General features: G+C 40.5%; 2 protein-coding genes across 5 annotated transcripts in view; one reads left to right on the top strand and one right to left on the bottom strand.

Moving 5' to 3' along the window:
- The window catches only part of LOC145466062 (uncharacterized), an 18,990-nt gene extending 8,253 nt beyond the window's left edge, over window positions 1–10,737 (top strand). For all 3 annotated transcript variants that reach the window (XM_081449842.1, XM_081449841.1, XM_081449840.1), the window contains 16 exons: window positions 103–285; window positions 733–856; window positions 1,576–1,751; window positions 2,898–3,140; window positions 3,930–4,034; window positions 5,295–5,549; window positions 5,746–5,955; window positions 6,291–6,395; window positions 6,725–6,832; window positions 6,940–7,064; window positions 7,304–7,871; window positions 8,409–8,552; window positions 9,122–9,205; window positions 9,295–9,453; window positions 9,834–9,931; window positions 10,393–10,737. In XM_081449842.1, the coding sequence (XP_081305968.1) occupies window positions 103–285; window positions 733–856; window positions 1,576–1,751; window positions 2,898–3,140; window positions 3,930–4,034; window positions 5,295–5,549; window positions 5,746–5,955; window positions 6,291–6,395; window positions 6,725–6,832; window positions 6,940–7,064; window positions 7,304–7,871; window positions 8,409–8,552; window positions 9,122–9,205; window positions 9,295–9,453; window positions 9,834–9,931; window positions 10,393–10,533 (2,828 nt within the window). In that variant the 3' untranslated portion in view covers window positions 10,534–10,737. The remainder of the gene's footprint in view (window positions 1–102; window positions 286–732; window positions 857–1,575; window positions 1,752–2,897; window positions 3,141–3,929; window positions 4,035–5,294; window positions 5,550–5,745; window positions 5,956–6,290; window positions 6,396–6,724; window positions 6,833–6,939; window positions 7,065–7,303; window positions 7,872–8,408; window positions 8,553–9,121; window positions 9,206–9,294; window positions 9,454–9,833; window positions 9,932–10,392) is intronic.
- LOC145466065 (homocysteine-responsive endoplasmic reticulum-resident ubiquitin-like domain member 2 protein) lies at window positions 7,470–23,322 on the bottom strand. 2 transcript variants are annotated; one of them, XR_014041805.1, is made up of 9 exons: window positions 23,004–23,322; window positions 22,834–22,911; window positions 20,332–20,415; window positions 19,858–20,003; window positions 19,193–19,351; window positions 15,072–15,457; window positions 14,303–14,379; window positions 12,476–13,027; window positions 7,470–7,556 (listed from the first exon to the last, which is right to left on the bottom strand). XR_014041805.1 is itself a non-coding variant. In XM_081449847.1 (8 exons), exons 1-8 carry the CDS (start codon window positions 23,148–23,150, stop codon window positions 12,824–12,826), a joined length of 1,281 nt encoding a protein of 426 aa, XP_081305973.1. In that variant the 5' UTR covers window positions 23,151–23,322; the 3' UTR covers window positions 11,452–12,823. The 2 variants fall into 2 exon arrangements, 1 of the variants encoding a protein (XP_081305973.1); XM_081449847.1 differs by lacking the exon at window positions 7,470–7,556 and having other exon boundaries at window positions 11,452–13,027.

Genomic DNA, 23,322 nt, shown 5'->3' with positions numbered 1-23,322 from the left:
CTTTAACCCACTCGGGAAAATTTCCCTCGTGCTTGCATATCATCACGCTTTGTAAACTTGCGTGCTATTTCCAGTTTCTTAAAATTCCACATCGTATTGCAGTCTTCTCCAGTCCACCCCTGCCGGATAATGTGTTTGAAGGAGATATCGAGTTAACTCATGAGCAATTGATGAATATCGATATTTATGGTGACATTAGAGGCAATGTCAGCAGAGCAGCAGGTAGTAACAGCCGTATCCGATGGCCTAACGCAATCATACCCTACGAGATTGACTGCAGTTTACGTAAGTAGTGATGTTCTTTACTGGATGGTAATTGGTTGTGATTTATTTTAGAGACATGTACAAATTTGGAATTGAATTTTTTAAAATATGGTAGCTGAAAGCTGCGGAGGGCGCGGTATCTTTTGGCGGGAAATAACTGAAAAATCTGACGGACGCGGCACATTTTGGAGGAAAACAGATGAAATCCTGAAGTTGCGGACGGCGCGGACGTAAATTTTGGCGGGAAATAACTGGAGCCTGTGACGGACGCGGCGCACTGTGGCGCGAAACAACTGATAATTGTGACAGCATGCTTGCGTACTTTAGCGGGGACAAAAATTAAAATATTAAGAATTGAAGAGTATTGCGCATATTGAAAAGCAGTCTGGATTAAGATGTCTGTCTTAAGTTTATTTTAGTTTCTACTGCTCTATGTGCCTTAAATTTTTTTCTACTCCCTTCAAACAGAGAATATGCCTGAGGCATTGAATGCCATACAGTCAGCCATGAAGGAGTGGGAAAGCAAAACGTGCATCAGGTTTGTGAAGAGGACATCTCAACGAGATTACTTGTGGTTTTTCCGACAAAAAGGGTAAGTAATGCAAATGGGATTAGCGCAGGTTTATATATACAGTCAAACCACCCCTAACGAACACTTTCGTCGTGGGTTGAGTCACATGCCAACACTATTTTTTCAACCGTCATGAACGAACACCTCTACTAAGGTATCAGCTTATGTGCATCCGCTTTTGGGAAGGTCGACTTTATTAGGAACGTCGTTGATACCTTCAAGGGTCACTTACAGTGTAAGATAAGGTAAAGTCTGCATGTGAGCCAAGTGGCCCATCAGGCCGGAGCTTATCCCGGTTTCTGTAACATGAAGCGACTAGGAGTATTTCTACTCTCCCCTGGATGGGATGCTAGTCCATCGCAGGGTTACCCCAGCATTAAGTTCGCCGGTACCGATGTATACACCTGGGTGGAGAGAGGCACTGTGAGAGTTAAGTGTCTCGCCGAAGAACACAACGCAATGTCCCCGGCCAGGGCTCGAACCCGGACCGCTCGATCCGGAGACGAGCGCACTAACCATGAGGTCATCGCGCCTCCCACCACTTACAGTGTAGCTTAGACAAATCACAGCTTAAAAAGAAACTTGCATGCATGCACTCGATCGACGTTGACCTTAAAAATACCTTGAACACTCAACGAACGAGCACTCACATGCCGCCTACATCTAAGTTAGTATTGCCCTAGCATGTCTTATATGAAATGGGAGGTACACTGCTTAATCAAAATAATTCCTTCTTTCAGCTGCTGGTGCAATGTCGGTCGCATCGGTGGAAAGACTTCACTGTCCGTTGGATTCGGTTGCGAATACAAACACGTGATGGTGCATGAGATTGGTCACGCGGTTGGCTTCTGGCATGAGCAAAGTCGTCCTGACAGGGATAGTTACGTCCAGGTGCTGAAGCAGAACATACTGCCAGGTACGTGCGCTTACTTGATTGTTGCTGTTTATAAAATAAATGAGATACTACGCTCGCTCTCAATGGTCGATAGGTGTGTTAAGATGAGAGCATGTGAACGCAGTTGTGGCATTTTAGATTCTCGCGTATTTTTGAGAAATATTTCATAAAAGCAATAGAGCACTTTTTCCGTCCTTATTTAGCCTCATTTAAACTATTGGGAAGTTGGAAGAATTCTTGAAAGTTATGCAAACCCTCGACTACATTTTGGGTTTCCATAACTGTCTCAAATTCTCCCGACCCCCGTCGTGTTTAGACGAGGCTATGTCAACACACTAAAAGTACATTGTTGCTTATAAAATATAAAGAATAGCATATGTCTTAGTATTAACCAAACGCGAGGGCCGTAACGGAAGGACATCGCCCCAGGGTTTTGACAATAAGGATTATGTGAAGCGATATTCCTCCACTCAGACGGTCCCGGCGAGCAAGCTAGGTTTAGAAGAGAACTATCACAATACTTTTAAGATTCAAAAAAGAGCTGGAGAAACGTCATCTAGCTATTATCGAGTATAGAGTATCCTTGTTGACGGATATTATAGTATTGATGATATTAGAGTATTCTTCGTGGCTTATTTTTCATGCTCGAGAGTTAAAAATGCTGTCGCACCTAAGGCCGTTTACCTCGGGTTTCGCCTCTACGTCTTTGACAGAGATCATGGCCATGTAGCCACATAATTTCGAAGGCCCCTCGAATTACAGAGACTGGTATATTTTAAGTAATACACTAAAGAGCGGATAAACATTGCTCTCACCAGGAAATACTGTATTATCTTTTCTCTTGATCGGAACCGTAGCCCGCCAGGCTCTGGATCGAGGGGAGCTGGGTTCGAGTCATTGTGTCATTGTATTGAACATGGATGTCGTATTGTGTTCTTGGGCAGGACACTTTACTCTCAGACCCATTTATGCGCCCACGTGGAGAGAGAACCACATGGGTGCACAGATGGGTACCGACCAATTTAATACTGGGAGTTAACCCTGCAATATAGACTAGCATCCAGCGGAAGTAAAAATTCTCCTTGTCGCCACATGCTACAGTAACGGGCATGCGCTACGGCAGCGTGGATATGTTCAGAGGTTGACTAGACTTTTCTCTCGTTCAAGGTTTCGACAGCGCATTTGCCAAGTATGGACGAGATCAAATCGACTCACTTGGTTTACCTTATGACTACGGCTCCATCATGCACTATCCGTTTAACGCCTTCTCTAAGAATGGCCAGCCAACTCTACGAGCGCTCCATCCTTTGAATGGGAAAACGCCTTACAAGGCCCTTAGCGCACTGGATGCTGAGCAAACCAACAAGATGTACGGTTGTGCCGCAAAGAAAAGAAAGCGAAGACAGACTGGTAAATATATCGGTGTTTTTTTTTTTCCTTATTTGCAACTTCGGATCTCAGAAAAGGAAACTGACAGAGGCATTTTTTTCTTGGTTTATTTTGACATCATTGTGTTTACTGATTGTGCTAACATCCCAGTCCGTCCATTATAATAATTCTGTAATGAAAGGGCTAACACCTGAAGGTAGAACGAGGCCTTATAGCACGAGCTGAGAGAGCAATAGAAACCATGCCCCTGTGGAGCCAATGAAATCAGAAGCTCATTGCAGTTGCTGCTGCAGTAACTGGCAATTTCTTAGCACGTGATTACAGTTTGGTAGCTCCCAAGTCGCTATTTATGTAATGATTTGGTCGAGGAATGATTGGATGCTAAAACGCAAGGTGAGCGGAGACCGTGAGAATAGACGAAGGAACGAAACGACTGGATACGACTTTCAAAAAAAAAAAATGTTCAAATGTTGTTGTTAATAGTGGTCAATGCGCTTAGCTGCACATAGCTAGTTCAAAGGCATGCCACTTAAACTGAATGAAACAAATATATCAAGTAAACATGATATGCTTACAAATCCCAACTAGCGGGGACAGACCATATGTTATGAACAAGCTTCGCCAAGTGGTTGAACTAGGTTTTACCGAGAAACAACTCCAGCTAAGTGGTCAGAGCGGGACTGGAACCCGCGACCTCCGGATTTGAAGTCCGCTGCCCTAACCACTCTGCTAGGCTCCTCAAAAGGACGCGGCAGCTTTAATTTTGGAACTATATGCCACTAACTCTTTCCGTGTTTTGCATTCCAACAGTATGCGTAGATTACAACCGGTATTGTTCTTCTTGGGCTCGAAGACAACAATGCAGGTTAAATCCAGCCTACATGAACGTCTATTGCAAGAGAAGTTGTGGACTGTGTAAGTAGGGCAAGTAGATTCCATGTTACCGTGCGTCTGTTCAGTAATAGATCTCAGATGACGTCAAAATGTGGTAAGAACTAAAAGGTGGTACACAAGGCAATAGCCGAGTGTGTCACTGATATTTTTACCACATTTTGATGTCATCTGTGATCGGTTACTAAACAGACGCCCGGCAAACATGGAATATACTTGTTTTATATAACAGAGGAACAAAAACAGAAATGATAATGACGTCATACATGCGTTTGTCCTCCAATAGATTATAGGTGAGAACCAATCAAAATGCGAGAATAATTTGACTTATTATAAGAATCGATACCAGAAGCATGCAAGACCTCGCGAAGGTCCAAGGGGTGGGATAAATTTTATTGAAAGGGAGGGTATGAATAAGGGTCTGGGGTACATCGACGGTCTGTTTGTAGAACCATCTTTCGGTTTTGATTATTTATCTGTAAATTAAAATGATGATACTATACCCCAAGAGGACTCAAGCCAAGCCGTCAAAGTGAACTGCGATTCTATAACATTTTTTAACATTTTTTCCTTGATCACGGAAGACGATATTATTTTGCACCGCGCGCCATTGCCAAAAAGACATGAGAAAAGAAATAAAATTAATACAAAAATTTGCATCCAACCAAATCTTGAAGGGGCAAAAATTAGAAGACGTCGTACGCTTGGACATCCCATCCCCACAGATTTTCGAGTAATTATTATTCACAAAAGAAGAATGATGTAATATATAGAGGATATTACACGGTGGCTCGAAGATATGAATTTTATGTTCGAGTGGCAAGAACAATATCTCACGAGTGAGCGAAGCGAATGAGTGAGATATTGTTCTTGCCACGAGAACATAAAATTCATATCTTCGAGCCAACGTGTAATGTTCTTTTTATTATATGGAGAAACCAATTCAACAAAAGCAAAAGGCGGGAATCGTGACGTCATTGAACGATACGACACTCACAAAGGTGACATACGGAAAATACGCCACTCGGGTCCCGGATGAATTGGCGTATGGAGTCTACGAGTGGTTTAGTTCCCAGTAAAACACTCTTCTCCATATAATAAAATATAAAAATGTTTGGCAAACAAGGTCCATTATTTTTGTTCTCCGTTTCGTTTCGCTTCTTGCTTGACCAATTATGGGACGAGAGGGTCTTCTCAAAGTCTGTGGAATGGACTTAACCTTACTTCTGTCGCTATGAATGCGTACGTCAAGATCAGTTGACAATTTTTGTTTTCCCTTAACAGGTGGTACTCAGGCATGCATTGATAGGGACTATCGTTGCTATACGTGGGCTAGATATGGTTATTGTCGTACCAACATGTACACAAGGAGAAATTGTCAGAAGAGTTGTCGGCTATGTCCCAGGCCACCCACCGTCAAACCGAAACCACCGACTGTAAGACCCAAGCCCCCGACCGTCAAACCGAAGCCACCGACAGTTGGACCCAAGCCACCGACCGTGAGGCCTAAGCCGTCAACAAGCAAACCGGTTGTTCCGAGTAAGGGAAAGTTTTATTTTGTCACCGTTACCCCCCGTTCTCTAATTAAGTTCCGCTACCACCCTCTTTCCAAGAACAACACTTTTTACAACCTGTTAACCATCGCATCCTCTTGTCATTTTTATTGTTAACAAAACTAAGCTAGTATGTTGAGATATTATTCGCTCTGATAAATGTGTAAATGATTCATTCACAGATCAAAACTGCGGTGTAAGACATTATGGATCGTCCGGTCGTGTAGTCAATGGTAAGACTGCTGATAAGAACAGTTGGCCATGGCAGGCTCGGATGACACTTAATGGCGCTCACAAGTGCGGGGGCTCTTTGGTTGCACCTCGTTGGGTACTCACTGCCGCGCACTGCGTGAAAGGGAGCTCCTATAACCCAGGTTATCGTGTTACTTTAGGTAAGCTACTCTTTTATTTCATCAAGACAGAAACGTCGACACACTACGATTATCGGTTGAGTAGGGCGCGACGGTGCTTTGGTGACGAAGTTTTGGACTTAAAATTACGGTGTTGCCACGGGCAACTTTCCTCGTTTCCTATGGTAAAAATATCGTGGCCTGCAATTTCGCGCGCTTTGTTGCCAATGACATCAATGGGCAACAAGTTGCCACTAGAAACGGAGCCAGTTGTCCACGACAACAACGCAAGTTGAATGTTAAAACCTGGTCACCAAACTTTCCATAGTCCCTAAAACTTAGTTTACTTGTTTCAAACTCTCCTTTTTTATTTTCAGGTGAGCACGATATTCGGAGACGCGAAGGCAGCGAGCAGTATTTCTCTGTGAAGAGAATTATTGTTCATCCCTATTACCAACGAGCAACAACGAACAATGATATGGGTGAGTAAGACTGAGTGTTAAAATGGTGCTATAAGCACCTTAATTTATTTTTTCAGTTCTGCAGTCGTCCTAGATGGACTGGTCACACAATTTGACCGGTTAAACTTATGTCGCAGATTTTATCATCTTTAGTCCTTGCTACATCGATACCTTCACGCAATAAATGAAGACGAGAGCTGATAAATACTATATTTTGAGCCCTATAAATCACATGGAAAAATGGGTAGAACACAATGGGAAAGTCATTTGCAAATTCGCGCACAGTTTACTGCGACGGTTTGTTGAAACAAAGTACTTTTTTATCATCATGTCGTTCTTTGCTCTTCCAGCTTTACTGGAGTTGGATCGTCCGGCAACACTTAACAAGGCCGTGGCTCTTGTTTGCCTTCCAAAACAGGGACAGAGTGTCTCCGCTGGACAATACTGCACAATTACTGGTGAGCGCGTCAGATTCAATCACATTTCACATGTAAGTGCTGGAGACTCATTGTTAAAATTTGTCTGGTTGTCTAATTTGTCTCGTTTGCGGCTCGTTTCCTCACAGGGTGGGGTAGGACAGGGTACAATCGTCCTGGCGCTTCAGTCCTTCAAGAGGCTAGCCTTCCAGTGGCACAGCAAGACAAGTGTAGGACTTATATGCGATACTGGGGCACAGTGACCAGTAAAATGGTACGCGGTAAAATGCTTTGACATTCCATGCATGTCATGTCTATGGTACTAGCTCTAAGGTGGCAAATCCACCAATTAAAATCAGAATCCTATTGTCACTTGTTTTCATCTCTTATTAGAATATTAGTTAATCTGAATCTGAGTTCAATTTGATATAATCAGCTCTGCCTGTGACATAGCAAGCAGTCAGTAATCATTCCATTTCGCTCTAAGACGTTGTTTTTGGTTTTACCTCTCAGATCTGTGGTGGTTTTGGTGGCTCAAGTACAGTCAGTGGTTGCTTCGGTGATTCAGGTGGTCCATTTGTTTGTCAGCAAAGCAGAGGAAAATATGTGATCCATGGTGTCGTCAGTTGGGGAACTCGAACCTGCAGCGCAGGTCGTAACGAATACACTGTCTTCGCTCGCGTCAGCGAATTTGAATCCTGGATTCGAAAATACATTGGACAAGGTCCGGTGACACCTCCCCGGACCCCTCCTCCACCGCAGACACCTCCTCCTCCCCAAACGCCTCCTCCCCCAAACACACCACCTCCTCCCCAGACTCCATCCCCGCCAAACACACCTCCTCCTCCCGAGACTCCGTCTCCACCGAACACATCACCTCCACCCCAGACTCCACCCCCGCCAAACACAACACCTCCTCAGACTCCGTCTCCACCGAACACACCACCTCCTCCCCAGACTTCAGCACCGCCAAACACACCGCCTCGTCCTCCCGCTTCTTCAACAACGATCCCAGTAACGGTTAAACCGCCAGTAACTATCAAGCCGCGCCCACCCGTCATCAAGCCGGAAAAACCTACCGGTAAAATCATTAACTGAGCATGTTTAGCCATAGAGTATGTTGAGAGGTAGCTAGTGTGGGAGTGAGATCAGAGTAATGAAGAAACGGGAACTTGTGTCGCGCGTGTCGTACCAACAAAACCTTTTTTGTTATAAAATGTTTGAAGTACCCCGTGTTGTTTTGTCGGACGTTATGTGACGCGCTAACACAGCCAATGGAACGGTGGACAGCAGATCGAGCGCTGGGTCCGGGCTCGAGTCCTTACGAATACTTGGGTCATTATTGTGTTGAGTGTGTTCTTGAGGTAGACACTTTGCTCCGACAGTCCCTCTCTTCCCCTTCAGGAGTATAAAGTAGTAGCTGCGATCGAGGCTGAATCAGTTGCATCTCATCCAGAGCGAGTAGCAATATTCCTCGCGTTATGCGTTAGGAAAATTAGAAAAAATTCAGGCTGTGTAGGACAACTTTCCAGAGAACTACTCAATTAATTAAGCTTCTATGAAATAGCGCCTTCATTTTAACGTGCTGATTTCATTCCGCTTTTCGTCTTTTTCCCAGGCATGAAGTGCGAGGACCGCCATCCAAACTGTCCTGACTTTGCCGCAGCAGGTCAGTGTTCAGCTAATCCAGGCTGGATGGAAGAAAACTGCAAGAAGAGCTGCGGATCCAAACGATGCGACAAACAGCCTGTCAGGCCCGTAGGTTAGTTGAGCCGGGTGGAATGTTTGCTTTATGTTGAAATTCCTCTTTCTTGGAATGTTACTGAAGAGGAATAAGTTCTTACGTTAGTAATTATTGGTTTTATGGCCGCACATGAATTCGTCCAACTGGAACTCCATGTTGTCTTTCAGGGAATCATTTCAAATCTGGCTCTCTTCTGGCATTTTGATGTGGTTTTTTTTTTACAATTTCTTCGCTAATCGAAGAACTTTAAAGCCGTTATAATCCGCCGTGATATTTGATTTGCTGAAAGAAGTGTTCGAAAGGGAAGTGTAGCATCTTTTGTGAGCTTATAATCAAGTTTGTCGTTATGTTGCAGCTAGTAGTCTGGGGGGTGGGGGAGGGGAGAAATAGTGTTTCTGTAATTTGTTTGTTCTATTATTCTCTCAAAGGGTATCGAGCCATTCATGAGAGACCTTGTGCGATCTTACAACCGACCTTTTGGAAACTATCAGAATTAAAATGTTGGAAAAAAAAAAGCCTTATTTCAACGCTATAGCTGAATTTATTATCATCTTCTGCTAATTATTTCGTTTTTTTTCCTCCTGCAGCTCCTTGCTCCAGTCCCCTTGGAGTAGGTTGGGGCTTTAAGCTACCCGACAGCGCGTTCTCGGCATCCTCGATCCTCGACGTTGGTAAGAAAATTGCTGTATCATTTTCCAAGTGCATGTTTCCCTTTGTCTTCCTTTCCTTCTCATTTACTGACTACGTTGCTCGGCTCCAGGTGGCGGATGGGATAGCGGAGCTCGCAATGCAAGACTGTATTTTACAGACGAATTTGAAGCCAAACGCGTCGGGGCCTGGTGCGCAGCGACTCCGAAAAACCAGTGGCTGCAGGTTGACTTAGGAAATGAAAAATACATTACTGCTGTTGCGACGCAAGGTAATCGGTTTATTATTAACTTTGGATTATTAAAATGCAATGCGCTTTCTATCTATGACCTTCTTAGACCACGTGTAGTACCCCTTTCACTTATTCCGTCGTGCGTGACGCGGAAGAAAAGCGCGAGAAAACAAATGGCCTTGCGAAATCTTTTCGCGCGCTTCATTTTTTCTCGAGGTTTTCTTTGACGTCACGCACTACGGACTAAGTAAAAGAGGGACTACTTGTTGTCGAAGACCTTTTTGAAAGCGAAATAATTTCTCGGACCTGTTTGCTCCCTTTGTATGAACCAGTTGACTAAAATGACTCAGTCTTTAAAAGCTCTCATCAAACTTTTTAGTTCTGTGATTTAAAATGTATGTTCTCTTCAAATACCATAGGTCGGCATAAGTACTATGAGCATGTCAAAACATACAAGCTTGCTTTCAGTCAGGACGGAATCACGTGGAGTTTCGTCAAGATAAGTGGAGAAGACAAGGTGAGAAATTAAGGTTTATTTTCTCCCACTCTCAACATATGGCGGGGGTTTAAAGGCCACTTTCAAGTAACTATTTGAACAACAAAGTTTCACATTGGGCCTTTTCTCGAAAAGTTAGCGGATGCCGTCCCCGCTATTCGGTCATATAAACATTCACCAATCATTTGAACGCGCCACCGAAAGCGAGACGCACAAACGAGGGCAAAATGAGGGACAGCTGAGGAGAGCACCCTTTCGCGGTTCTGATTGGTCAACAAAGATCGAAAACTACCAGTTACTTTGAAACAGCGATGATTGTTTCCTCAGAAAACAACTATTTTCTGTCTTTTGTGGGGGGTGGAAGGGGGGGGGGGAAGGCACAGACATGTACATTTTTTCAATATTTAGGGTTAGTGTCTGAAGACAATCAAACATTATCAATAGTAATCTTTTCACTGATTTTCTTCTCTTTCAATTTGCAGATTTTCGACGGCAATTGTGACCACTTTACACCTGTCGTGAACATTTTGGAACATGGCATGACTGCAAGATACGTTAGATTTTATCCTGTGAGTTACAACTACGTCTGCATGAGGGTTGAGGTGTACGGCTGCGATTCATGATTGCCTTGGCTTTAACCAGCAAATAACAGTTACCAAACAACGCCATCTTTTTTTTTTTTTAACAGTTTTAATATTTTGGATATCCTTTCTAACACGAAAATAAAAGTGTGCGTCTTTTTGCACTTTTTTGGTTATTTTTTCTTCTTCAATTTCTGTGCGAGATGGGTTTGCGATCCCTTGTGTACCATTTTTAAGACGATGCAAGCACGATTCCCGATCCCCGGGTTACTTCATGGAAGGTGTGGGGTCCCAAACGCAAGTGAAAAGACCAAGATATCCTTTATTTTCAACCTTACAGAGGAACCTGTTGAAGCGTAGTTCAGTTTTTTTGTTCGCCTTGAAAAATCATCCCCGCTTCTTCGTGGGAGTCACTCTTCCCGCGGGAAGGAAGGAGGTGAGGTTGGACTGTTAAGCGATGCACTTCGTTCCGAGTTGCCTTTTGCCTCTGCGTCAAAACGAGTCTTCGTCCAAAACTATTCATATGGAAATGCGTTCCCCTGTAGTTTCTTTTTTCGTGCAAATCAAACTCAATTTCATATGAAAAGTTTTGCACGGACTCGTGTTGAAACAGAAGCACAAGGTAACTCAGAAATAGCCTACAGGTATTGTTAAATGAAACAAATTGCTAAATCACCAAACTTGTTTGGGTGGAACGGCTTTCAACGAGCCAACTTTTTGGTGAACGACCGAATTCCTCAGAAATAAATCAATCCCAAGAAGACCACACCCAAGTCTCCCTCCCAAATCCCCTGGCTTTATTTTTCTCCTCTTTTGACGAAATAGACTCGCCTCAAGTAGAAGTAGAAATACTCCTAGTCGCTTCATGCTGCGGAAACCGGGATAAGCACCGGCCAAATGGGCCACTTGGCTCGTATGCAGACTTAACCTTACATGTACCTTACCAAAGCCAATGCTACATAAACCAGAACAAAATAACAGAAAGACAGGAGTCGAGAGTCATAAAAAGTTTATTTTTCTTGCCTTTCGAGGCAGGTAACTCATACTACTTTATTAAAATCTACATAGATTAAGTTACATTTTCCTTCATATTTACACAATTATTTTCTTCCCGCCCTTCTGTACAACACTGTACGTGTACGTACATATCTATACATTACAGCTATTTCATGGTCTCTGGTGGAATAAAACTCCTAATCAGAACCAACGCAATCATCAAATACAGCACAACGAAAAGTATACTTCTTCCCTACAAAATACTTCTACAAAACCAAGCAGTTACAGCAATTCTCGACAATTTATTAATCTGCGCCTCCCATTGGTCACTGCTGCATGCTACATTTACGTGCACAAACAAATCAAAGTGTTGCACATGTAAATTAACTCTAGATTCACTTCACCTCTGGTAGTGTTAGTGTAAACATTGCCCTTAGTTAGAGATATTGTAACTCTTCAAAAGAGGAACATTCAATAATTTTGATGTAATCTCTTCTATGAATGACAAGCCACCCTTTAAAAATTACTACATAAGTGACGATCTGTTTTAATATATATATCTTTTATCACCTATCACCAAACACTTTATTCAAACAGGAGAGTACCAGCAATGAGCACTAGAGGTCTAGTTTTTTTTTTAAATTTTCAACATTAAATTATCCCGTAGTAAATTAAAGGGAAAAAAAAAACAGAGCAGAGAAAAATTAAAATCTTTATACATTGCATATCTCATCATGACCTTGGCAACTTTTCAGTCATCTTCATCAAAACGATAGATGGAGCAGCAGCTAATAGGACATAAACTGAGTTGATAGAAACATACACTGTACATGTACATGTGAATGTTTGCTTTGCTGGTAACAAGCGATCTGAAATGAGAATATCTCAAACTTGTATTGTAACAGCATAATTTCCAGGGAAAAAAAACCTTCAATGCAGGTAAGCCAGCCACCTTCCATGACTGACAAGTGACAATCCATCTTGTCACCATTTACTCATACACAGCGCGGCGATAGTATGTCTGTGGCATTGATTTAGCCAACTGTACATTAGGCCTAGACAACTATGCTAAAGAACGATATTTTACTATAACAGAAATTACATTCATGTCCATTTTAGCATCAATATTGGTATTATTTATGCTACAAGTGTATAAAAATATCTTTTACTTTTTGTTTGGTGTTTATGCAACTTAGATAATTACCCATAAATTTTAAGGCCTACACTGTACCATAAGCTGAATTTTAGTTTTTCAGCATCCAGCACATAGAATTCCATAAATAATCCACAAAGGCTACACCAGTAGAATAATTCTCACAAAAAGTTCCTTGATGTATTAATTTTGAACACCAGGCCCATTTGGAAATAGTGACGTGAAAAACGAGGTGACAAAGTTGTAAGCTACAGTTGTGGCCGATGGTCCCGGGGGTGGAGTGGGTGGGGTAGGTGGTTCTGTAGAATCATTGGTGTCATTCTGCTCGCTGTCTTCGGTGTTGTGTCCTGCATTATCAGTTACATCTTCTTGAGGTCTATTTAGATCCTGAATATGAAATAAGCAAAATCAAATGTAAGTACAATAACTTGGTTGGAAAGCCCATGAACACTCAGGGCTGTGCTCTAGAGGCGTCCAGGTGCCACAAGGCGACTAACTTTTGCCTTTGGGCGACTGGAAAGACTTACTTTTTTTAATATAAGCTTAAAGGAGCTCAGTCACGGTTTGCGCATATTGAAAAGTTTAGCCTCAATTTTTCAAATTCGTCGTTTGTAATCCGTGTTAACCTTCTCCATCCTTAGCCATCCTTGTTCCTTTATGGTTTATCATTATCTCTTTGGTGTTTTTCCACCTTATTAAGGTAATTCCTCTGAAATAAAAGTGACAATAGATTTTTGTTCAAACTTTGTCCACTGAATATTTGTCATATGATAACTTCAATTTTGAAATAAAAAAGGGGGTTGCCCATGCTCATTAAGGAGCAGTGAGGCATTGAAAATGCCCCATTTTGGCATTATTTAATGCTTATTATAAAAATGCATTCTCAGTAATTGTAAAATCTTTGTGAGCCCAGACTCATAACAAAACAAATTAAACTACAGTCAATACATTGTGTCAGACACAAATAAACATTTTAAGTTCGATTCAGACAGAAAGCTAAATCCTTGATTAAAAATTTGAACCAAATTTCTTGACGTGGTTACCGACTGCAAAATAGAAAAGACCACAGTGTGTCTGCTATTTTTCTTATTTATTCAATTTTCAGCAATAGAAATTAGATCAGTCTCCTCATGTGAAGCTTATGATTAGTTGATTACAATGACTGGAAAAAAAATTGGGGTGCCCATGCTTGTTGGTGAGCTAGAGCCATTTTTCAACTGAAAGAGCTCAATATCAAGGCAAATCCGTCATGTTTTCAATATGCGCGTGCATGAGCGCGCGCTAATGATGCCATAAATTATGCGCAGTAAGGATGCACAATGCAAATGTGAGGAATGACCTTAAACTGTTATTTTCAGGTTTCCTACCATTTATAGGTAATTTTGTGTGTGGCCAAAATAACTCAAAATACCACGACTGAGCTCCTTTAACTGCTAGGGATCCAAAGTTTCATGGTTAAGACACTCCTTGTAATTTTTCTTAAACCACAGCCTTTCTTGATAAATGCTCACAAAATATGCCCTCACTTTTATGATCAACAAATCACCATAATGTACATGAACATCTACTAAAAGCAATAGTCACAAAGACATTAGCACACGAACATTCAGGTTAAGCATAAAGCAGTTTTGTTTATATTAGTACAGAAAAACTGAGACATACATTCTGTTCCTGTCTCTGTTCTTCTTGCTGTGGTTCTGGTGGGGGTGCTGGTGGTGGAATTTCTTGACGATTGTTTCCTGGAGATACAATAAGGAAAAGATTGATTTGAATATGTGTAATTCTTGCACAATGTAAAATAGTACAGTGTTACATTTTGTACATATAACATCATATTGTTTTAATTTGCTAAAGTAACAGACAAAATATATGTATGCCCAAGAAAATAGCATTTCTTCCAAGGCGTAGGATAAGTACTGATGTTTGTCAATAAATGCTGCTAAATCAATTTGGATACACTTGTTTCCAAGATTCATTGTACAATAAAATGTATATTTAGAAAGGTGTAGTTAAACTTTGACTTTCAAGTCTTTTTTGTGGGTTAAACAGATCTGCTTTAAAAAAAAATGTTCACTGACTTCGACATAGCTGGTTCAATCTGCTAACTAGAGATTTGTCGTTGTTGGTATGTTTCAGAAGATTATAAGTAAATTCTTCACAACTAATCATCATGATAATAATAAAATGTAAAATGAGTTCTAACTTAATAATTATTATTGTTTTGTAAACTACTGTTTAAGTTAGAACTCATTTTACATCCCACTTTCTAAGTATACATGGCATTCTTTTAAGGATTAAGGAATCACCCACACATAATATTTACATATACAGTGTACAGCAGGAAGTCAAATTGTATACAGAGTCTGCTAACATATACATGAATGAATATTGCTCTCAGATTAATGCCACATCAAAGTTTGCTAAGGCTCACCTCCATTTCTTCTGAAGATCTGTAGAATCCCAGATTGGTACAAGTAGATCAAAACAAATGTAACAATCAACACCAAGAAACGACTCGTCGATGAGTAAAACCAAAATATGCTCAACAAGATTCCTATTCGGCAAAGTGTGTAAATCTTATCCAACCAATCACGATTAGGGTTCTCTTCATCCTCCTCTTCATCAAAAAGAGGTCCTGCATTGGCATTGGCTTGAACATTCTCATTCACTTGTGGCTGGGGTGCCTGTGGTTGCTCAGCAGCCTGTTGTGGAGGAGTCTGTGGTACATTTTGAGGTGGTGGCGCCATAAATGGGGCTTGAGGTGCAGGAAAATGTCCTGCCTGTGGGAGCCACGGGTAGGGCATTTGCAGATGTCCACTGTAGACAGAAAGGCATGTTAATCAGCTAAATTATACAAAATGTGAAAGCATACAACCTGAACATATATAGATTTAGCCAAGCCTAAAAGCAGAGTTCCTAATTGAAGGCTTTCGTGCAAACATAGGCACGCAAGGCGTGCAAGAGTTATTTTTTTTGTGAACTATAAGTCTCGGAGATAGGCACATTCATGGAACTGTTTACAGTAATGATTTGGTTGATTTGACAAGTTTTTTTGGTTGCGATGTACAGCAAGAAAGAAACTGGGAGTTTATGATGTACATAAGATGTTACATCGGTAATGGTAAGATAACTAAATAGTAAGCCATAAAATGTTTGACTGAACAAATTACAGTAATCTGACACGTCTCCAGATTAATGTAGATACCATCTTATTTTCTAACAGGCAATTTTATTCGTTCTTTGATACAACCCACACTGTGATTGGTCTGACACGCGCACATGCATAACTCCCTCACTCACCGATCACGTAGCCCTTCCCCCCGGGGGGGGGGGGGGGAACTCCCTTATATGGGCTATATAGGTCTGTGCGGCCCCGAAGGGTATGGTTTTTCAGCCGTTTTGGTCATAAATAGGGTATCGATTTTAGCTGATTTTGGCCATTTTGGTCATAAATAGGGTACGGTTTTTGCACTCTAGCCTTGATATGGGTATGCTTTAAGAAGAAGCCACTTTTTCATCGTTATCGAAAAGAAAATCAACAAAAGCCCTTCACAAATTTATACGTTTACGGTAATTTAACATTGGTTTGAACTAGGGAGCTAATTATAACGCAGTTCTGAAACAGGGTTTTGATTTGAGGGTAAGGTCGTAAATAGGGTTTCGAATTTTTGGTCAGGTCATAAATAGGGTGAGGAATATCGCAGATTTTGGTCATAAATAGGGTAAGGGTTTTGGGAAGTGGACCGCACACCCCCAACCAATTTTTCTGGGAGTACCCCCTCGGGAGCCCTTCCAGCCCCCAAGAGGAATTTTTGCTCAAAAATACTCAAGTTAAGAGAACTTTTCGCATTTTATACGAATAGTAAGTTTACTCTTTTTACACAACACAACGCAACAACACTACTTCACCGAAAATTTAAAGAAAGAGAAAAAGACCTCTCTGACACGTTGAAAGTCTGATTTAATTAAATTGCACTTTAACTTGGTGCCACACAGTCTTCAAAGAACATTTGAACAGTTTTCATACTTTTTACCTTTAAAAATATCGGACTGAAAAGAATGTCATAAAATGCTCATCAAATAAAAATATTAAACTGCTACTGCAGAGACGTAAAAACACTCTAGAAAGGAAAGCCTCTTTTTTGTTTAATATCCTGGGAACAATAGCCGATAACTTGTAAGCTCTAATTGAATTTACTCCCATATGAAAAACAAAAGTGTCGAGTTACCATTTGTAACTAAAAATGGCAAACATCTCGTGGGAACAAGTGGCGACGATTCGTCAGCTCTAATTGAATTTACTACCTTGTGAAAAACAAGAGTGTCAAATTACACTTTGTAACTAAAAAATAAAAATATCTCGTCATATTTGCATGCAATAAGAACAAAACAATCGTTACCTGCACTTACTATTGTAAACGTTAGAGCTGCTTCGAATCTAAATAGTCTCGTCTCCTCTAAAACATGTCCTAAGAACTAAAAGCGACGATTCGTGACCTCTAATTGAATTAACTCCTTGTGAAAAACAAAAGTATCAAGTTACCCTTTGTAATTAAAAATAAAAATATCTCGTGCCATTTGCCTACTACTCATGAACTGCTTCAAAACTCAAGACTCATCTCGTTCATAACTAGCCACCATTTCACTGAAAATTATGCACTCTAAAACAGCCCAATGTACGTATGTAACCGTCACACTCTCCTCCAAACCGGACTAAAAATCACAAACCGACAACATACACGTCACTCTTTATTTTTCAATTACCAAAGTCCTTGTGTTTATACTTACCTTGTATTTCTCACGTACCATTTACCTTTACAACAAGAAATTTGATTGGCTGTTCATAGTAGATCCAATCTGATTGGTGTGACATACATACATCTCTCACTCACTCACTCACTCACTCACCCATTGACCCGTCCATAACATACCCGACGCGCCGACTAAGAGGTATTTTTTTTTACAAAAAAATAACTCAAAAAGGGCGTATGTACCATTTTGCATCGATTTTTATTTTTTGCAGGATTGAGCTAATTTTTGGCAGACTGACTTGTTTTGACATGAAAAGCATCATTGCGTAATTGTTTTTGTTGATTTGCGCTTCATTTTCGAGAAATAACGTATCCAAAAAACTCAGTTTTCCAAGGGTATCTTTTGGAGATCTTTTGTTGAGAGAAAAACAAAACCTTTGTTTTGCTAAACGATGAAGTTACCGAAGGATGGTATTTGCCGCTAGTTTTATTATTTATATAATTACGCAATTCTCTTACTGTTGCTTCGTTAGCACAAACGGATAAGGCGCTGAACGGGCCGCATCCGAGTTTGCTTTGTTGTGACACCAGTTTGATGCAAGGTTGGTCGATTTTTTTTCCGGTCTATTTCTCTACTTGTTTCAAAAATCAAAATATCTATTTTAAAAAAATCATGCTGTCCAAGCTGCTAAATGTAACCGTTTAAGTTCGTGCTGCGTCAAAATCCACCTTCGAAGGATTCACTCCAAAAGATGCTGCTCGGAAAACTGAGTTTTTTTGCATACGTTATTTCTCGAAAACAAAGTGCAAATCAACAAAAACAGTGACACAACGATGCTTTTCGTGTCAAAACAAGTCAGTCTGCCAAAAATTAGCTCGATCCTGCAAAAAATAAAAATCGACCCAAAATGGTACATACCCCTTTTTGCACAAAAGCCTTCCATTGTAATAACTACATTTAAACATAAAGGAACAAGAGGATTTGTTTTTCTTGGAAAAATGATCGATTGTGGGCATGTAATTGTTCAGCTTGTGGTTTTGCTGTTTTTTTGCCTGTTACATTTTAACAAACTATACCCAAGAAGCAAAACCAAAATTGTAGAAATTACATATGCCATATATCAGGGATTTTCCAAGAGACAATTGTGCAAGGAATATGTCAGAAGAAAAGTCAACAATGTGCCAGGGGTTAATTTGCACCAAAATTTTGCCTCTGCATGTACTCCTTCCTTCTCCAGCAGAGTAATAACCTGACTTGAGCCTGCGATCCAATTGAAAAACAAGTCCCAGGTCAGCGTCAAATTAAAAAAAAAAACATGTGACCTCGATGAGCTCTAAACCTGAGCACACAATGTGGTCATGTGATACTGGTCAGCGGATGGTTTGTTTTGACAGCTGTCAATTAACCATGACATGGATGCCCAAAATCAAATATGTACATGTAGCTATGGTAATTGGTGCTACTCTCTTATTTTTCAAGTTATTGGTGCATGGACATACATGTACGTACGTTTGTACGACAGTCACATGAAAACCAAAATTTTTTAGATCGATGGGTTACCAAATTTTCTAAGGTATGGGGCTCCACTCAAGCACCTTTGGTGTGCAGGAGCTCTGCTACAAAGCCAAAACCAAAAGCTACCGCAATTGCAGTAAACTGTCAAGTTCCAACATGTGCACAGTTACAGTGTGCTTGACTTCGAATATATAGAGCAATCAGAGTTTTGACATGATCAAACCATTTTCTTTCCTACAGGAAATTACTGGGTTAAAAGCCTTGCCTAAAACACAAGTCACTTACTAATTGGGTGGCATGTACATGTTTGGTTGAGGTATTCTTCCGGCTGCCATCTGCTGAGCAAACATTTGTTGCATCCAGTAGGGAGGTGGTACAAATGGTGGCATAACATAGCCATGTCCTTGGGCTGGAAGGTTATAACCGGCATTCGCCATCTGCTGGCTACAACAAAAGAATGTTTTGATAAAAGTTCACATATACATTTTGCTTAATTAAAGATGGAGTTACTGGTTGTGTCCAAGCCATATTTTGTAATACTGCCAATGCATGTGGCTCTCAAAGTATTGGCGTACATGTAGATATACATTTAACTCAGTTGGCAAGGCACAGTAATGTACTGATCAGTAGTGAAGAGGGCATGGGTTAAAACTTCATTAAAACCATGCACTTTTTAATGGCTTCTTTACACTGAACTCAGGGCAGGAAAAAAAAAAGAAATTGAAATCTATTTGCCCAGTGGGCTAGTAAGTTTCAGCTTTCAGTTGCCCCCACTAATATGCAGCCTACTTGCCATCCTGGCAGCCAGTATGGCAATCAGAGTACATGTACACCTGTATGCTTGGATCCCTAACTAATCCATGCTTTCAACTCAATGTTTAATTACACGTACATGTAATATTGCCGTCTTAAGTTTTGGAATAGCTTCTGACTGGAAATTAGTCACTTACTGGTACATATTGTACTGTGGATAGGTAGGTGTATTTGCCCCTCTGTATCGCAATCCATCAGTGGTTGTTTGTGGTGTAACAGGTGTGGTGGGCGCTGTTTCGGTAGTTGTAGCACCACTGCTTGTTGTAGGAGTACTGGTCCCCTTCTGAAAATAAAATAATAACAAGCTATAAATAAATATCGTCAGTCTTCACAGTGTAGCACACTTACAAGCCAGTGACACCTTCACTGGGATTGTGGTTGGCTGGACAACAATGTGCAGAGGATGACTGCAATAAATTTGCCTTGCAAAAGCTTCTCCAATAATTGATGTGGTGTAAACAATTACACGTTCAATCTCCACTTACCTCTTTTAGAATTTCACCATATCTCAGTTCATTAATATCAAGGTTACAAGGTATCCAAAATCAATGATAAAAGTGACACAACAATCAACAAAAGTGTTACAAATTTTATATGGTGACATAATTTACCGTTGCCTGTGAATCACTCGTTGATTTGGCTTCTATCTTCATTGGACACACAAGATGTACAGTGTGATGTTTTCCATCTTCGTGCTGTTGATAGTTCAAACAACAAAATTTTAAGTACACGAAAACTGTACCTTTTTGGCATGTAATGATATTGTTGTCATGCAACTTTTGAAAGATATATATGATGTCTTATCTAGATCTTCATTTTTTCCCCTGGGGAGGTAAGGAAACCACTTATAATTATAATTCAACAGCTAACCAAAAGTGTGCTTAGAACAATGACAAAATGTTTCTCGCAAAGCCAAGTGCCTGAATTATAGGGCTGCAACGATACAATTTCTCACAATACGATACCTATCTCGATACAAGTGCCACGATACGATACACGATATGATACATGTACATCATTACATACAACTGACAGGTGATGTAATCTTGTTCTTACTTAACTGTTTTGACATCATTATTTCCATTTATAACAAACCATGAACGGATGAACCATGTGTTTTGTCCGTGAGTGCATAAGACTGTGTCATCAGACAACTAATTGGAACTGCCCATGCTTTTGTGCCGCCATCTTGAAAGATAAATGACCGGAAGCAAGCAAAGCAGTACAAAGCAAAGATGGACCTTTTTACCCCTTCCCCTGGTACCTTTGTTTAATAAATTGCTCTAAAAGGGCTTGAACTTGTTGAAGACAGCTATTTCTGAATGGTGAATTTTTTATTCACGAACAATGATAATATCATAATATCACGATATCTTGTTGTAATATTGATATTCGTATCATGACAAAAAATATCGCGATTCACCAATGCATCAGTGTATATGTACATGTGTCATTGCAGCACTTCTGAATTATGCAATAAACTTGAGAAAGATATGTGTACATACAAGTAGACCTCTCTTCATGCAATAATTTGAAATAATTCAGAAAATTGTGACAAATTTTGTTGTGATAAAAACTGTCTGAAAAATAAGAATAATATTAAAACTTCACCTTTTGTAATGCTTGTGACAATGCTTCATACTGTAGGACTACACTGCACAATACATGTACAGAGGTGGTGGAGAATTTTGAAACATGCAGGGTGGAGGGGGAGGGGGTCCTCCTCATTAAGCCAAGTGCATACTTCTACTCCTATTTTCCAAAATCAGTATGTCTTTTGTGTTGTTCATTTGCACAAACAAACTCCTTTGCAATATCTACAGAGTTCAATGTGTGTGTAATAGGCTAAACATGCATGACAATGCAGGAGAAGGCAGTTGTTTGGATCATCCTGCTTCATGGTGCTTCTTAGGTTTTTTTAATCTTTGGAAGTCGCCGATGCCACAGGTAAGGTCAGATACAATCTTCACAGTTTATGGACCTCTCCTAGTAGCATTTTGGTGACAGGAGTTTTGCTGAGAACTTCATAAATGGTTCTTACATGTATATTTGTAACCTGACGTACATCGGGCAGATCACAAAACAGAATATTGTGTCAAACCAATTTTATGCTGTGCTAGCCATATTTTCTGCACCAAAACGTGGGGGGAGGGGGGGGGGGGACTCCCCAAATTTTCGTTTGGGAGGACTGCCCCCTTGCTCTGCCGCCTATGATATAATAAACAACTTAAGGCAACTTGAGTTTGTGCAAAGCAAAATGGTCCAAAAGGTACATCACAGAATGTATTCGACTTGTATTTTCCTTTACTTGTGTGTCAGGGATGCACTTAATCATGAAATGCCAGGCATTTTAGTGATAATTACATACTAACAAATCTAATAATAACATTATTGGTAATTTGAATAAGGCAGTCCTTTACATAAGCCTTTCCTGGGATTCCTTGTCTTAAGGCTTATACATTGATATTTTGTAAGTATATTCATAAATGGCAAAAAAATAAGGCGAACAAACAAATACTTTAGAAGACAATTTTTTAACCCTCTGATCAAAATACTGAAAGTGAGCTTAACAATTTATGCATTTGTTCAACTTGAATAGAAATCAGTTCTGTTCAATTTCAACAGCTGTATTTTTCCACTCAAGGATTAGACCGCCCACAGTTCTTGCTGCGATTTCGATGTGTACAATGTATCTCGATACCAATCTGCTTAAAGGAACCTTCACTTATAATTGGGAAGCAGCAAGAACCCGTGTCGCGGTAAAGAAGAGAGAAAACATTTTGCACCAAATAAGCAACAAAACAAGTAAATACCTGACGTGTTTACATGAATGCTCGAACATGTTGGAAAAAAATCACAAATATTTATTGGGTAACTCGCGTCATGGGTAGTCATTTAATTTTTCATTCTTCGGCGGGGACAAAAACCCCTTGAATTAGGATTTCAATATAACGTGGAAATGAAAGTAACAATTAACTTATTCCCAGCTTAAACTTAACCGAAATCAGGCAAATGAAGGAACTAAAATAACTACAGTGGCTTTTACTACCTCGTGAATTGAAAACTATTCGTATCCCTACTCTCGATACAGCGCGTAAATTCAAGCTGCTTACCTCGCGAAACACATCTTTCAGGATTAAATTATCGTTCAGTAGCTGCCCTGAATAAATGATTCTCTGATGCTGGCTTTCCTGGAAACAGAAGCAAGTCACAATCAGTATAAAGTTCACCTGTTTACACATAAAGAACCTCCAAACGCCGTAAACGGAAGTCAAATCTTTACCGGTTTGGTTGGATAAACGCTCGATAGATGCCGTTTCAGTTGTTCCACTGACCACTCTAAAGCACAGTCTATCCTTAAATCGTCCACCTTTTGGTTAGGAGTCTTCACAACTAAAGTAACAGGCGAATCAAAGACTAAACTAGCCATAACGTTGCTTCAAGTCGTTCCTCCTTCAGCGCTGTCGGGTGAGCTGGCCTTGTTCAACAACAATTTTGTCACGTGATGTCGTGGCACGGACTGGTTGGCCATCTATTCCCATGATTCGTCACGAGAACCGTTTGTTACGTAGCCTTTCCGTCTCGTGAACGTCATCTCCCGT

This window comes from Orbicella franksi, chromosome 13 (assembly GCF_964199315.1).
Source record: "Orbicella franksi chromosome 13, jaOrbFran1.1, whole genome shotgun sequence".
Classification (NCBI taxonomy): domain Eukaryota; kingdom Metazoa; phylum Cnidaria; class Anthozoa; order Scleractinia; family Merulinidae; genus Orbicella; species Orbicella franksi.
This window is presented reverse-complemented; position numbering and strand designations above follow the sequence as displayed.

What these genes read in the sequence shown, in the direction of transcription:
- LOC145466065 (XM_081449847.1), bottom strand. Translation starts at nt 23,150, where the DNA reads ATGGCTAGTTTAGTCTTTGATTCGCCTGTTACTTTAGTTGTGAAGACT. An exon ending in ATGTACATGCCACCCAATTA is followed by an intron (nt 15,458 to 19,192) that starts GTAAGTGACTTG and finishes TTCTGTCTACAG; the next exon opens with TGGACATCTGCAAATGCCCT. An exon ending in AACAGAGACAGGAACAGAAT is followed by an intron (nt 13,028 to 14,302) that starts GTATGTCTCAGT and finishes TTTCATATTCAG; the next exon opens with GATCTAAATAGACCTCAAGA.